The 15,000-nt window shown below is 49.5% G+C and overlaps 4 protein-coding genes and 1 long non-coding RNA gene across 9 annotated transcripts in view; 4 read left to right on the forward strand and 1 right to left on the reverse strand.

Annotated features, from left to right (window-relative positions):
- Positions 1-975, forward strand: part of npr1a (natriuretic peptide receptor 1a) — an 18,636-nt gene extending 17,661 nt beyond the window's left edge. The window contains exons 20-22 of the mRNA XM_035620164.2: positions 1-53; positions 173-271; positions 382-975. The exon at positions 1-53 is cut by the window's left edge and continues 122 nt beyond it. Of these exons, the coding sequence (XP_035476057.1) occupies positions 1-53; positions 173-271; positions 382-521 (292 nt within the window). The 3' untranslated portion in view covers positions 522-975. The remainder of the gene's footprint in view (positions 54-172; positions 272-381) is intronic.
- Positions 976-2,388: 1,413 nt separating this feature from the next.
- On the forward strand, positions 2,389-12,194 carry ints3 (integrator complex subunit 3). Of its 2 annotated transcripts, XM_035620166.2 has the most exons (29): positions 2,391-2,712; positions 3,225-3,308; positions 3,936-4,019; positions 4,233-4,346; positions 4,484-4,568; positions 4,676-4,742; positions 4,826-4,967; positions 5,057-5,186; positions 5,405-5,502; positions 5,579-5,770; positions 5,858-5,945; positions 6,302-6,381; positions 6,560-6,651; positions 6,729-6,835; positions 6,946-7,065; positions 7,438-7,567; positions 7,659-7,713; positions 7,855-7,958; positions 8,190-8,354; positions 8,440-8,593; positions 8,705-8,773; positions 9,259-9,334; positions 9,444-9,557; positions 9,664-9,712; positions 9,888-10,055; positions 10,321-10,421; positions 10,497-10,569; positions 10,645-10,801; positions 11,041-12,194. In XM_035620166.2, exons 1-29 carry the CDS (start codon positions 2,629-2,631, stop codon positions 11,116-11,118), a joined length of 3,060 nt encoding a protein of 1,019 aa, XP_035476059.1. In that variant the 5' UTR covers positions 2,391-2,628; the 3' UTR covers positions 11,119-12,194. The 2 variants fall into 2 exon arrangements, with proteins under 2 accessions (XP_047186053.1, XP_035476059.1); XM_047330097.1 differs by having other exon boundaries at positions 2,389-2,712; positions 10,321-10,569.
- Positions 7,081-9,888, reverse strand: LOC118291821. Its single transcript, XR_004786757.2, has 2 exons — positions 9,399-9,888; positions 7,081-8,799 (listed from the first exon to the last, which is right to left on the reverse strand). It is a non-coding gene; the product is annotated as an uncharacterized LOC118291821 (long non-coding RNA).
- Positions 12,195-12,312: 118 nt separating the features above from the next.
- Positions 12,313-13,368, forward strand: LOC118291811 (C2 calcium-dependent domain-containing protein 4C-like). 2 transcript variants are annotated; one of them, XM_035620235.2, is made up of 2 exons: positions 12,313-12,453; positions 12,534-13,368. In XM_035620235.2, the coding sequence occupies exon 2, from the start codon at positions 12,544-12,546 to the stop codon at positions 13,189-13,191; it is 648 nt and encodes a 215-aa protein (XP_035476128.2). In that variant the 5' UTR covers positions 12,313-12,453; positions 12,534-12,543; the 3' UTR covers positions 13,192-13,368. The 2 variants fall into 2 exon arrangements, with proteins under 2 accessions (XP_035476128.2, XP_035476129.2); XM_035620236.2 differs by having other exon boundaries at positions 12,333-12,468.
- Positions 13,369-13,846: 478 nt separating this feature from the next.
- Positions 13,847-15,000, forward strand: part of gon4la (gon-4 like a) — a 9,023-nt gene continuing 7,869 nt past the window's right edge. For 2 of the 3 annotated variants that reach the window (XM_035620251.2, XM_047330095.1), the window contains exons 1-3: positions 13,847-13,931; positions 14,258-14,445; positions 14,564-14,787. In XM_035620251.2, the coding sequence (XP_035476144.2) occupies positions 14,283-14,445; positions 14,564-14,787 (387 nt within the window). In that variant the 5' untranslated portion in view covers positions 13,847-13,931; positions 14,258-14,282. Of the gene's footprint in view, positions 13,932-13,958; positions 13,981-14,257; positions 14,446-14,563; positions 14,788-15,000 lie in introns of those variants that run through there. The other variant, XM_047330094.1, reaches the window with a different exon arrangement.

Consider the following 15,000-nt stretch of genomic DNA (forward strand, 5'->3'; position numbering starts at 1 on the left):
GATCCGACACCGGGCCAATCAGCAGCTGCTGCTCCGCATAGGCATACACAGCGGTGTGTGTGTGTGTGTGTGTGTGTGAGTGTGTGTGTCACATGATTCGTTACCAACACTACAAGATAACTGGTTTGTTGTGTGTGTGTGCGTGTGTGTGTGTTTGTGTGCATGTGGGCAGGTCCAGTGTGTGCTGGTGTGGTCGGGCTGAAGATGCCCAGGTACTGTCTGTTTGGAGACACAGTCAACACAGCGTCACGCATGGAGTCCAACGGAGAGGGTAGCACACACACACACACACACACACACACACACATATACACTCTCATCACAACCAATCAGAGCCCAGAGATGCCCTGACCTCACTGACTTGATGTCGTTCGTCCGCAGCTCTGAAGATCCACGTGTCGGAGGCGACTCGTCAGGTTCTGCAGGAGTTCAGCTGCTTCACCCTAGAACTGAGAGGAGAGATCCAGGTGAAGGGGAAGGGAGCGATGAGGTCGTACTGGCTGCTGGGAGAAGACAACTGACAGAGGACAACTGACAGGGGAGAAGACAACTGACAGAGGACAGACGACATCAGAAACAACCAGCTCGTATTAGTCCCTCCTCCTTCTCTCTGATTGGACGTTCAGCTCTGACATCATATAAAGGGACAGTTTGAACTCAGAAACAGACAGAATAATGTTTCACTGTAAATAGAAAATGAACAGTTTTATTATCTTTGGGTCATTACTGTTGAGTGTGAACCTCCAGGCTGCAGTGACACGTTATATCAACGGCAAAATCATTTTTAATCTTTTCCACGATGTTTTCTGGAAACAGCAGCTCTGTTTGTTACGTTCAGCCGATCCACTGTCTACTGACTAAACTGTTATTTTAATGAGTTTATTGGGAACTCAGTTTTCCCTACAATTACTACAAATGTATTAAATCATTTCCCAAAAAAAGGATCTGTGCAAAATAATTATTGTGAATGTTAAAGCCTCAGTGTGTACATTTCTGGCGCCATCTGGTGGTAAAGTTGCAAACCGCAACCAACTGAGCAACCAACAGGGGACACTTTATGGTGGCGCACCGTTGATTCCATTCCCTGTTTCCGTCAGCGTCTGAAAATTCAACGTGAACGCGACGTGTTCTGGACGTTTAGTTCAACAACCGTATTCAACAGGACGTAGAAACATGGAGACTCACACGGAGGTCGGTCCACCTCATGGAACTATATTTAACTCATATATGAACACAGTTATGGACTATATATTAAGTTTCTTTGAATCAGTTCTTCAAGATATGACACAGTGTAGCTTTAAGGAGCACTAGGACGAGGTGCATCCACCGCACTCTGACATCAGAGGATGTTTGATGTCAACATGCAGGTCGTGTTCTTCATCATCTCATTTCAAAAACAGAAAGTTATGGAACCACTGAACTGGAGGTTTTCAACTTGTCTTTCAGTTTAAATGATTTTGTATTATTTTATCTGTTGTCTTTGTTTTTTGGGTGTTTTTCTTGTTTTCCTCTTTGTGAAACACTTCGTAACTTCTGTTTTGAAGGGGCTTTATAAATGAAGTTATTATCAACATTATTATGGATGATTTTCATTCTCAGATTTCCACTGTGAGGTTATGAAACTACGGTATATTATGAACATGTAGCAGTCCGTATGACATCAACCTTGTTTTGAGAAAAACATGTTTTTGTACCTTTTCCTTTTTCCAATTTTTCTATTTTTAATCATCTCGTGGTTTATTGTCTTAAAACTCTTTACGTTAGGATTTTATGAAACGTCAATGGAACTGCAGCCATTCTAAAAGTGGGCGGCGTCACCGCCGAGATCAATATATGCTGCACTTTATTTTTCGTCACGTTACTCTCAACTCTTTTGTCCCAGTCAGGATCCTGTAGAAAGACGACTCTGTTTTTTCCAGTGATCTAATTGGTCCGAAGTTGTTGGACTGGTCACTGGGTTAAAACTTTGATCTCGAACTTCACCCGGTCCATAGCAGTTACCATGGTGATTTACCCCAGTAACACGTGAAACCTGAAGTTATACAAGAGTTAAACCTGAAGTCAAACCTGAATTTAAACCTGAAGTTAAACCTGAAGTTTAAACCTGCAGTTTAAACCTGAAGTTAAACATGAAGTTTAAACCTGAAGTCAAACCTGAAGTTGAACCTGAAGTTTAAACCTGAAGTTAAACCTGAAGTTAGGCCTCTGGTGACGTCACGTTAAGTCAAACCAGATGAAGAAACACATCCTGGTTTGTTGAGCTCGCTTCAGCAGCTCTGGGATTGGCTCCAGATTTTCTCCCGTGCCATTGGTCGACACTTCGGTCACTCAGAGCTCAGTGAACTGATTGGTGGGCCGGCCCCGCGGCCCCGCCCCGCCCCCCGCTCGGTGCGGACGTCCGTTATGTGTCTGTGGTCGGACAGAGTCAGAGCGGGACCGAGAGTCACCGCTGCCCCGAAACAAGTGTGAGAACACACCGCTACTGACGAGCGCGTCACACAGGCTGCGACCGACACGGACGGCGGCACCGCAGGCTCCGGTTCACCGACACACACACACAACCGCTCCGAACCGGGACTCCAGTACCTTCTCGGCTCCGCGGGGCCCGGCGAGGCGCGGCGGGAGCAGATGGAGCCTGCACCGGCGAAGGCGAAGCCGCAGGGCCGGCTACTGGTGTCCACCCAGCTGGATGCCAAAGACGAGCTGGAGGAGGTAGGCCGACCCGGACCACCGGCCCAGAGGGCAGAGATGACCCGGGACCAGCCCGGTGGGAGCCGGTCCACCGGCGGATACGAGCAGTTAGACGAGAGTTTAGTTTAAAACAAAGACATGGAACCATTTTATCACCCGGGCTAGGCTAGTTAGCACGGCTAGCAGGGGGGCTAGCAGCGTTAGCATAGCACAGCTGCGCAGGAACATGTGTAAACACGTCGCAGCGGGTTCCGTCCGCGCGCCGCGGGACAGGTGAGCGGTGCGCGGGGTCGCTGAGCCCCGAAACACGTCACGGCGCGGGGTTAACGTCTCACCTGACCGACCGCTAGCCTAGCATGCTAACCCCACGTAAACATATGGATTGAAAGTGACAGGTGCGCATGCGCCGTCGCTGTGTTTCTCATGTCAAAAATATCGAGGTGAAGATAGAAACACGTGCGTGACCTGTTAGTGACGTGTTGGTGTCGTTTCTACTGTGATGTATCTGTTTCTGACTGTGCGTGTGTGTGCAGAGACTGGAGCGGTGTGTCGGGATCGTCCAGTCGTTGTCCAATGGACTGTCGGAGAGAGAAGCCAACGACGCTCTCACTGCAAACGTAAGAAATACACACTGTACTACTGTAGTACTACTGTAATACTGTGACAGATACTTCTATCATGTAGTGTTGTGATGATGTCACATGGTGTGGATCCTATTGTGACTAGTCACCTGATGATTCCATCCCCTCACAACAGATTCATTTCAATCTCAGTCTTTGTTAGGCTCCATCCACTGTTGCCATGGTTATGCCTGGCGGAGTCTTTCCAGCCTCTGAATCAGAGACTCGTGGAAACGCTGCTGGTGACGCAGACGTCCACATCCTCTTCTCTGATTGGTTCTCATGAGTCACGACTCAACTACGCTAATACTTCCTGTCAGAAACACTTCCTGCTTTGACTTTTCACCATCACCATTCCTCCTTCAGAGGAGACGATCGACTTCCTGTTTAGACCACGTGACCAGTGTAGGTGAACGGTCATGTGATGTGTGGTAAGATGGTTATACGTTTACAACATGTTGGTGTGGCCTAATGTTTCCCCTCTTCGTCAAGACTGAACATGCTTACGATCAGTTGATAGGCTAATTTTTTTGAATTAATCAGTTTCTTGGTTCACATAATCGTCTCCAGGGCAACCACTAGCACTGCAGTGTAGCTCTAACTTCCTGTTTACCTGTGTGTCAGGTGTGCAAAGGTCCGCTGCAGCATGAGGAGGTGTGTCTGGGTCTGTTCTCTCTGGTCCTCACAGAACCCAGCCAGGCTCAGAGGGTGAGACGCCACCACATCATTATTATTAACGTCTGACATCACCTTGACATCACGCTGACATTACTCTGTGTGTGTGTGTGTGTGTGTGTGTGTGTGTGTGTGTGTGTGTGTGTGTGTGTGTGTGTGTGTGTGTGTGTGTGTGTGTGTGTGTGTGTGTGTGTGTGTGTGTGTGTGTGTGTGTGTGTGTGTGTGTGTGTGTGTGTGTGGGGGCAGTGTTACAGAGACCTGACGCTGGTCAACAGAGACGGGATGAATGTGATCCTCGTGAAGATCAACCAGATTCTGATGGAGAAGTTCCTCAAACTGCAGGACGTCCCGCGAACTCAGGTAAACGAACCCCACACGCGCACACACAGGTTCACTGTCACTGACCTCTGACCTGAACGACGTGATTGTCTCTAAACTGAGTTGAGTGTAAAGTGAAACTGATGGAAGTGTATGCATATGTGTGCATGTGCGTGCAGCTGGTGTGGCTTGTCAGAGAGCTGGTGAAGAGCGGCATGATGGGAGCAGACGGCGTCGTCATGACGCTCCTGAAACAGATCGCAGGTCAGAAACACTCATACACACACACACACAGTTTCACTTCCTGGTCAGTGGTGAGTCACAGCTGTGAGTCACCGTGACAACGTGTGTCTGTTGTGTTTCCTGTCCAGGCGGAGACATCTCCACCAAGAACCTGTGGTTGGCCGAGAACGTCCTCGACATCCTGCAGGAGCAGAAGTATGTTTCTCCGTGAGCTTTTATTTTGAAGAACCTGGAGGTCTTTTTTTGTGAAGGAGCTGAGTCTTTGTTTCTTCGTGTAGGGAGTGGATATCGAAGAGCGGGATGCTGATCGCGATGTCGGTCTACACCTACCTCCGTCTGATCGTGGACCACGGAGCCCCCACCCTGCTCACCCTCCGCCAGAAGGAGGTGGACTTCTGCATCGGCATGCTGAGGGAGAAAGTGAGGGAAGGAGGGAGGAAGGAAGCAAATGAGTTGTATGTAACCCCCCCCCCATGGTAACTGTGGTAACCCTGTCTCTGTGTCTGTAGTTCTCGGAGTGTCTGATCATCGGCAGAGATCTGGTTCGTCTGCTGCAGAACGTCGCTCGGATCCCAGAGATGGAGCTGTTGTGGAGAGACATGCTGCACAACCCACAGGCCCTGAGTCCTCAGTTCACTGGTAAACTACCCACAATCCCTCAGTCCCCAGTTCACTGGTAAACTACCCACACTCCCTCAGTTCACTGGTGTGTGTGTGTGTGTGTGTGTGTGTGTGTGTGTGTGTGTGTGTGTGTGTGTGTGTGTGTGTGTGTGTGTGTGTGTGTGTGTGTGTGTGTGTGTGTGTGTGTGTGTGTGTGTGTGTGTGTGTGTGTGTGTGTGTGTGTGTGTTTGTTTCAGGACTCCTTCAGCTGCTGACGGCTCGAACCTCCAGAAAGTTTCTGGCCTGTCGACTCACACCTGACATGGAGACCAAGCTGCTGTTCATGACCTCAAGGGTAAAGGCGCACACACACACACACACACACACACACACACACACACACACACTCACTGTTACTCTGTCCTGCTCAGGTTCGCTTCGGGCAGCAGAAGCGTTACCAGGACTGGTTTCAGAGACAGTACCTGTCCACGGCCGAGAGCCAATCGCTGCGCTGCGATCTGATCCGCTACATCTGCGGAGTGGTCCACCCGTCCAATGAGGTGTTGAGCTCCGACATCCTGCCACGCTGGGCCATCATTGGCTGGCTGCTCACCACATGCACGGTAAGGGGGCGGGACCTCCAATTGTCAATCCAGAAGTTACGGTCAATTGAAAATCAACAACTGATCAATGGATTAATTTGTCTCCAGTCGAACGTGGCCGCCTCCAACGCCAAATTGGCTCTCTTCTACGATTGGCTCTTCTTCAATCCAGAGAAAGACAGCATCATGAACATAGGTGACACACGCACGCAAGCACGCACACACACACGTTTGTCTTTAACTGTGACGTCATCAGGAGTCAGAGTCTGTGCAGGAGTGATCGACCAATCAGCTGTCAATAGTCTACTTTTATATAATAAAATATGTAACGAAAAAGCAAAGTGTGATAAGAACGACCTCCCATGACAGACACCATGTAGGGGGAGGGGCTTATGAGCTGTACTGCAGCCAGACACCAGGGGGCGATCAGTGCGATTTCATAAGAGCTGCAATTTTCTAAATTTATAGATTACATTAGATCAAGTTGTGGCGCTCGTCTCTGTTGTTGTTGTTGATGTTGTTGTTGTTGTTATTGTTCTTGTCCCGGGTCAGAACCAGCCATCCTGGTGATGCATCACTCCATGAAGCCTCATCCTGCCATCACCGCCACACTTCTGGACTTCATGTGCAGGGTAACACACGCACACACATACACACACGCACACACATACACACACACACACACACACAAACACGAAAGTTGCTTTGTATTCTTTGCGTTTTTAAATTTTGTTCCTCTGTCCTGCCTTTCTCTCCTCCTTTCCTTCCCCTCTGTCCTGCATCTCTCTCCTTGTTTCCTTCACTCTTCAGATCATCCCTCACTTCTTTCCTCCTCTGGAGTCGCAGGTCCGTCAGGGCGTCTTCAACTCGCTCACTTTCATCATGGAGAAGAGAGTGCTGGCGTAAGAAACAAGCGCACTGTGCTCACTTTGATGGTCCAAACTTATTGATTATTGATTATTGATGTCTCGTCTCTTAGTCACCTTGCGCCGCTGTTTGATAATCCAAAATTGGACCGAGAACTTCGGTCAATGCTCAGAGAGAGATTCCCCGAGTTCTGCAGCTCGCCCTCACCCCCAACGGAAGGTAACACACACACACACACACACACACACACACACACACACACACACAGACATGCACACACACACACACAAACAAATCTGTAACAGGAGAAAAACATTTGTGTCTTTCAGTGAAAATGGAGGAGTCGTCTTCTCTGGACATGGATAACCATGTGTTGGACAAGGATGAGGGTTGCTATGACAACACTGAGGCCGCGTTCAGTGATGACGAGGAGGAAGTCAACAACAAAGGTGACGACAAGAGACCAGATTGAAAAAAATCAGATTAAACTGTGTTTTATATCAGTTGAAACCAGAATAGGAACGTTTTTTAATAATTAAAAATAATTGAAATCTAGTTTAGATTGGAGAAACCCAGTTTAACTGGAACAGCCTAAACCAGAGTGAACCAGTTTATTCTTCAACAGTTTAAACCAAAGTGAACCAGTTTGATGTGGATTATTTAAAACTGGATGAATTATGACTTTGAACTGGGAAAAAACCTAAAGAAAGTGGAATAAACCAGTTTAATGAGGATGGAGCCAGTGAGAATGAGTTTAATCCAGTTCAACTGTGGTTCACCTGTTCATTCAGTACTCCGTCTGTCGCCCAATCGCTGTGTAGGAAAGAAAAGGGAGTTCAGGTTCCATCCAATCAAAGAGGCCGTGTTGGAAGAGCCTGCTGACATCACACCCTGGTTGGACCAGTTAGATGACACCATGAAGGAAAAGGTGCTGCAGCTGCAGAAGACCAGGTGAGAGGTCACAGTCTGTGGATCTATTGATCATTGATCAGTTCATATCTGATGTTATGATGATGATAATAAAAGTGACGTGTGTCCTCAGTGACGCAGAGACTCAGTGTGAGGTGATGCAGGAGATAGTGGATCTGATCCTGGAGGTGAGTTCTCTAATTTATTCATCTCACACTGAAATTACAGACTAGATAGAAGCATGACGCTCTCATAAGGTATTCCATGTGTTCTCTGATGTTCTCTTCCGTCCAATGTTCTGATGTTCTCTGATGTTCTCTTGGTTCCAGGAGGACTTTGACACAGAGCAGATGTCGGCGATGGCTTCATGTCTGGCTGAACTTTTCAGAGATCATTTCAGAGGAGACGTTCTGCCAGAGGAGATCACTGAGGAGTAAGACCTTTATTTTATAACAACCCACATAATCTGATCAAAGTGTTAATATTTGTGAACTGACTCAGAATGTTGAGTGTGGTTAAAGGTCGGCCCTTTGTTCTAAATGTACTGAGCGTTTCTGTGGAGACATTCTGTCTGTTTGATAAAGACACGTCTTTCTGAGAGTTAAATACATTACTCTGTCTCTCTCTGATCACCTGTCTGTCTCTCTCTGATCACCTGTCTCAGGTCCCTGGAGGAGTCGGTGTGTAAACCCGTCTGTCTGATCTTCAGGAACCTGGTCACGATGCAGGAAGACAACAGCGGCTTCTCGGTTCTGCTCGAGATGTTGGCGGAACTTTACCAGAAACAACCCAAGATTGGTTACCACCTGCTGTACTACCTCAAAGCCAGGTGAGACGACCCGCGCCGTGTCACACGTGCTGTCACACGTGATGTCAAACGGCACTAAACCGCCCATTTGTGTTTGTGTCAACAGTAAAGCGGCAAACGGGAAGATGATGCTGTACGAGTCGTTTGCTCAGGCGACAGCTCTTGGCGACCTACACACGTGTCTGATGATGGACATGAAGGCGTGTCAGGAGGACGACATCCGCCTGCTCTGCTACCTCACCCCCTCCATATACTCTGAGGTACACACACACACACACACACACACACACACACACACACACACACACACACACACACACACACACACACACACACACACACACACACTCACCTCTCATGGCCTGCTTCAGTTTCCAGATGAGACGTTGAGAAGTGGGGAGCTGCTCAACATGATCGTCGCCGTCATCGACTCCACTCAGGTAACTCCACTTCAACGTACAAAGATCTGATGAACATGAACAGTTAATAACTTTATGGCGTTAAATAAATATTGAAATGGAAAATGATGAATTACACTTTTATTTCATAACAACCCACATAATCTGTTCAAAGTGTTATGTTTGTGAATTGACTCTCAGAATGTTAAGAGTGGTTAAAGGTCAGCGCTTTGTCCTAAATGTACTGAGACATAGCGTTTCTATGGAGACACGGTCTGTCTTCCTGATTCAACTGAAATGTTTAACTGAATGACTTGGAATCTCAGGGATAACTCCTCTCTGTCTGTGTGTGTGTGTGTGTGTGTGTGTGTGTGTGTGTGTGTGTGTGTGTGTGTGTGTGTGTGTGTGTGTGTGTGTGTGTGTGTGTGTGTGTGTGTGTGTGTGTGTGTGTGTGTGTGTGTGTGTGTGTGTGTGTGTGTGTGTGTGTGTGTGTGTGTGTGTGCGTGCGTGTGTGCGCGCGCGCGCAGTTACAGGAGCTGATGTGTCATGTGATGATGGGCAGCCTTGTGATGTTCAGAAAAGACTCTGTGCTCAACATCCTCAGTGAGAAACAGTCGCACATGACAGAAACAGTTTAATGTGTTTATGTTGAGCTGCAGCTGATGACCTGTCTTCTTCCTCTTCCTCTTCCTCCTCCTCCTCGTGTGAACAGTCCAGTCTCTGGACTGGGAGACGTTTGAGCAGTACAGCACCTGGCAGTTGTTTCTGGCTCACAGCATCCCTCTGGAAACCATCATCCCCATCCTGCAACACCTCAAATACAAAGGTACACACACACACACACACACACACACACACACACACACACACAGGAAATCAAACGGCTTGTGTGTGTTTTTCTGACTGTTTTGTTTGTGTGGTTGTGTTTGCAGAACATCCCGAGGCCTTGTCCTGCCTGCTGTTGCAGCTCCGCAGAGAAAAGTACAAAACCACACGGAAAGGAAAACACAAACTTATTCTGTCTTCATGCCACACGTTAACGTGTGTGTGTGTGTGTGTGTGTGTGTGTGTGTGTGTGTGTGTGTGTGTGTGTGTGTGTGTGTGTGTGTGTGTGTGTGTGTGTGTGTGTGTGTGTGTGTGTGTGTGTGTGTGTCAGGCCCAGTGAGGAGATGGTGAAGATGGTGCTGAGTCGTCCTTGTCATCCTGAGGACCAGTTCACCACCAGCATCCTGAGACACTGGGCGTCCAAATACGACGACACACTGGGAGAACACGTCAAGGCCCAGCTGATCAAGAACAACAACCAGCCCCGCAAGAGACAGAGGTAAGGACACCCATAATCAATAACCAGTCATCGGTCTGTCTCAAAAAACACACACACACACACACACACACACACACACACACACACACACACACACACACACACACACACACACACACACACACACACACACACACACACACACACACACACACACACACACACACACACACACACACACACACACACACACACACACACACACACACACACACACACAGAGGTGTTGTTGTGCATTAACCACATCTCTGTCTGTCTGTCTCAGTCTACGCAGCTCCAGCAGTAAACTGGCTCAGCTGACCCTGGAACAGATCCTGGAGCACATGGACAACCTGAGACTGAGCCTGAGCAACACCAAGAACAACTGTGAGTACACACTGCCCCGCCCACTCATTATTGATGATCTATTGATCGCTGATTGGTTCTGTCTTTCTCCCCCAGTCTTCACTCAGACGCCGATTCTTCAGGCCCTGCAGCACGTTCAGGCCAGCTGTGACGAAGCACACAAGATGAGGTATGTGCGCAGACACACGCACACAAACGCACGGCCAGATGACATCATAAACGAAATAACTTCCTCCTGCTGCAGGTTCAGCGACCTGTTTGCCCTGGCCGAGGAGTACGAGGATTCGCAGGCGAAGCCTCCGAAGTCTCGTCGTAAAGCTCCGGCCTCCTCGCCGCGCTCCAGGAAGGGAGCGGCTCCGCCCACCAACAACGAGGAGGAGAGCGCCTCCAGCAGCGCCTCGGTACGTACCCGCGCAGCTTGTAGGACTCTGGGTCTGTCCGGAGTTTGGGGGGAAAACCATTTATCATTCCTGACAGTTAGCCGCTTTGATCTTAGGTTACTGTGGTGATTAGGCCGATACTGTCCAGCAGCAACGTGGATTTTGTAGAAAGTAACAAGAGGGAGGGAGGGACAGCAGGAAGTGACTTTTAGCATCCACGCCAACCATGTTGATGATAACGAACCGTGTCTGTGTTTCAGGAGGAGGAAGACTCGAAGCCCAAAGCTCCCAAGAGGAAGAGGAAAGGCTCGTCAGCCGTCGGCTCTGACAGTGACTGATGGACTGTTCCTCCGACCAATAACACGCCAGCTGCCACGGAAGAAACCGCCAGCCCCACCAGACGCTCTGACCTACTTGAAGAAGCCCCGCCCCCTCACGATGACATGCACTGACGGGCCCGCGGGAGGGGGGCGGGACTCGCAGAGACGTGGCGGACTTTAATTCCCATGTGGTGAACTGTTTTTCACATGATGACGACACTGAAGCTGTCTCCATGGAGACGAGGACTGACCTGGTCAAAGGCCATTGTGTGGCTCAACTCCCATGATGCACTGGGAGGGGGAAACCACGAACTCTGGGACTGAAGAGACTGATTTTAATACAGGGAGTGTGACGACGACGATGATGATGAAGAGTGTGGTTGTTTGTGGGGGGGGGTTTTTGAACTCTTATTGTGGAGGATCCTGACTTCCTGCTGGTTTCAGCAGCTCCTTCCTTCCTCCTGTTCTCGCTGCAGTAAAAGGTCCTCGTCTGTTTTCTGATGTTGGATCTGATGATGTTTGATTCAGGTTGTCGTCTGTCTGTTGCTGAGGGGACGGGAGGGGGGAGGGGCCTCAGGGTGTCACGCTGCTCCACAGACTGTAAATAAAGATGGACGACATGTCTCTTCCTCTCGTTGAATAAACACCAAGTATCTCAGGTTCAGGAACCGCCATCTTGTGCTGGGTCATTAGTGATCGTGAACTGGTGGCGTGGTATTGAAGCCCCGCCCAAATGCTCTCCTGAGTCATCCTGAGGACTAGACACTGGGCGTCAAATACTATGCTCTCGACCAATCACAAGTCAGTGTCAGCTGTCAATCATGACGCCTCAGCCCCGTTTTTATATCATCAGATAACAAATGAGAAGCAAAGTGACCAGAAACATGAACATGTGAATAAACATTAGTGATAAGAATAACCTCACATGACATGGAGGGGGCGGGGCTTAGGATTTATACTGTAACCGGACACCAGGGGGCGATGTGTCCGTCGTCCATCTTTAGTCACAGTCTGCTGCAACTCAGTTTGTCTGAACTTTTTTTGACTTATTGAAATAGAAATAAATGAATTTGTAAAATACTGAGATTTTAAAATACGTGTTCAGGTGAATCCTCTTTGACAATAAGGGGCGGGGCCAGGAATCTCTTTAACATTGTTTTTAGCATGTTCACTGATGATGATGATAATAATTCATGATGAAAACGATCAGACACATTGACTGACTGAAGACAAACGAACCAGACGAGAGATGATTCAGATCCTCCTGGATCCAGGTCTCATCAGTCTGACTGGATCCACCTGCTGCTGCTGCTGATATAAACCGTCAGTCGGAGGAGGTTCACCTCAGACCAGGTGAGACTCGCTCAGGTAAGTCATACACCATCCTCCTCCTGGTTGTGTCCTGACCCTCTCCTGACTCTCTTCTTCTGCAGACCCGGGACCATGTCGGCCGTTAAATCCGGATCATCTCTGCGGAGTCTTCTTCTGACCCCGGAGCGGATCCCGCACTTCCTCATCCCGTCCCGCGGTCCGCGCCTCCTCCTCTCCCCTCACCGGAGCTCCGTGGACCGGGTCAGGCTTCTGTCCGACCACGACGACGACGACACTAGTCCTGGAGCGAGTCCCCCCGCCACCCCGCTCAGTCCCGCGGCCTCCCCCCGGTTCCTGCTCCGCCTACCGCCGCGGATCAGAGCCCCGCGCCGCGCCGCTGCAGCGGCAGAGTGCGCGGACACGGACACGGACCTGACGACGCGCGCGGCCATGTCGCTGCCGCACGTGGACAAGGTGACCACGCCCTACGGCTTCCGCGCCGTGCTGGCCGCGAGCCCGTGCACGCGCCGGCGGGAGTCCCTGTTCCACCGGAACAAACCGGTCACTGTGATGGTCACAGACACAGAGCTGCGGGAGCCGGTGGACCCCCCTGGCCCCGGTCCCGGCCCTGGTCCCGGCCCTGGTCCCGGCGCCGGCAGGGCCCGGGTCTGTCTGCGGCCGGTCAAAGCTCTCGGTCTGCAGGTGATGAGGGAGCTGAAGAAACCTGCCGCCGCCCTGAGGGCGCTGAGTCCCGCCGCCCGGAGGACCGACGCCTGCTGATCACAAACATATTTTAATATATATTTTTTTATGTTTCCGACCTTCATCGTCGCCCGCGGGACTTTACCTGAACACATGAATAAATCTTTATTTAAATGTGACCAGGAACAAACACTTCCGGTGCACGTGGTCTCTGGACCCACTGTTTATATAAATTAATAAAGATCTTAATATTTACGTAAATGACTATTTTTGTTCATTAAGTACAAACTGTGATTCTCTTTGCTCCTCAGCTTTTCACTTTTTCATATTTGTTGTGACTGAATCACAAATGTTCCAGAGGTCAATGTTGATAAACAACTATGACGTATTTATTATTAGTTTAATAATTTCTATGGTGAATAAGAGAAGATGACATGAGTTGGTCCTCGGAGTTAAAATGATCCGAACATAAGCTAAAGAATAGGGGGAGGACCAAGAATAAAATAAATTATTTGAATTTTAAAAATGTTCACAATTTACGGATCCAGATGAAAACAGACACGTGACTGACTGATTTTCAGGTTTGATGATCAATGTTCTAGTTTGACTGACTTTTTCTTCATGTTTCGGTCTTTAACCGTGATGACGTCATTGTTAATAAGTCAAACACGTCGTCAGTAAACGTGGATCTGACATTTAAAAATGAAAGATGTATTTAATCGCGCCGCCACTTCGCGGCCCCCTTCGACGTCACGTGCACGTCATCACGCACACCCGGAAATGTAGTTCCCCTACATCGGAAGCGATCGTTGTGGCGGGTAAGTGGGTGTTCGTTGAACCGGATCGTTTACGTTAAACCAAATTAAAGTGAGTGGTACCGGGGCCTTGGGGGGGGGGGCGTGGCACCGGACAGAGCCGGTCATCATGCTAACAGCAGCTTCTTGCAGGCTAGGAGTGTGTTAGCATGTTGGTTGTTAGCACGTTAGCGGTGGAGACGGGCTGGACACCGGTCTGCGGAGCCGGTTCACCGGAGTGAACACACGGTGCCGCCGGTCCGAGCAGCAGCAGAAGCTACCGGACACTTTCATTCATTCACATGTTGTAGTTTGATCCACTATAACAACATCATCGTCCTTGTCTGCAGAGGTCAGAGGTCATGATCCTCCACAATGAACCCGGTCCGCAAACGCCTCAGACTCAGCCCGTCCGCTCAGCTGCTCTCCCATGATGCTTTGCTGCTGCCGCCTGAGGAGGAGGAGGAGGAGGAGGAGGAGGAAGGTTACCTGCTGGTGGAGGAAGATACCACTGACTCCAGCCTCGTCATCACCATGGGTAACACACACACACACACACACACACACACACACACACACACACACACACACACACACACACAGAGGGTGTTTCCTTTCATTAGTGTTTGTTGTTGAGTATAATGTGTGTGTGTCAGAGGACAGCCAGCTGGAGGTGAAGGCGGCGAGGAGGAGAGCAGTGAGTAAGAGGAGGGGCAAAGTGCCTGAGGAGGAGGAGGAGCAGAGGGGCGGGGCCTCAGAGAGCGACGAGAGGGAGCAGACGGGGGTTGAGGTGGAGATTGACAGACAGCTCGACCAATCGCTGGAGACAAAGTCTAAACAACACAACCTGACCACAGTGAACGTCCGCAACATCCTCCACGTGAGAACACACCGTAACACAGCCGGATCCACCTGAACCCACTCTGAACACATCCAGATGCACCTGAACACACCCTGATGCACCTGAACACACCTGAACACATCCTGATGCACCTGAACACACCCTGATGCACTTGAACACACCTGAACACAACCTGAACACATCCTGATGCACCTGAACCCACCTGAACATACCCTGATGCACCTGAACACA

The sequence above is a fragment of the Scophthalmus maximus genome, chromosome 22 (genome assembly GCF_022379125.1).
Source record: "Scophthalmus maximus strain ysfricsl-2021 chromosome 22, ASM2237912v1, whole genome shotgun sequence".
Lineage (NCBI taxonomy): Eukaryota > Metazoa > Chordata > Actinopteri > Pleuronectiformes > Scophthalmidae > Scophthalmus > Scophthalmus maximus.

Coding starts and splice junctions, on each gene's coding strand:
- ints3 (XM_047330097.1), top strand. CDS start 2,629: ATGGAGCCTGCACCGGCGAAGGCGAAGCCGCAGGGCCGGCTACTGGTG. Junction 5,187..5,404: donor CCTGAGTCCTCAGTTCACTG/GTAAACTACCCA, acceptor TGTTTGTTTCAG/GACTCCTTCAGCTGCTGACG. Junction 9,558..9,663: donor GCAACACCTCAAATACAAAG/GTACACACACAC, acceptor TTGTGTTTGCAG/AACATCCCGAGGCCTTGTCC.
- LOC118291811 (XM_035620235.2), top strand. CDS start 12,544: ATGTCGGCCGTTAAATCCGGATCATCTCTGCGGAGTCTTCTTCTGACC.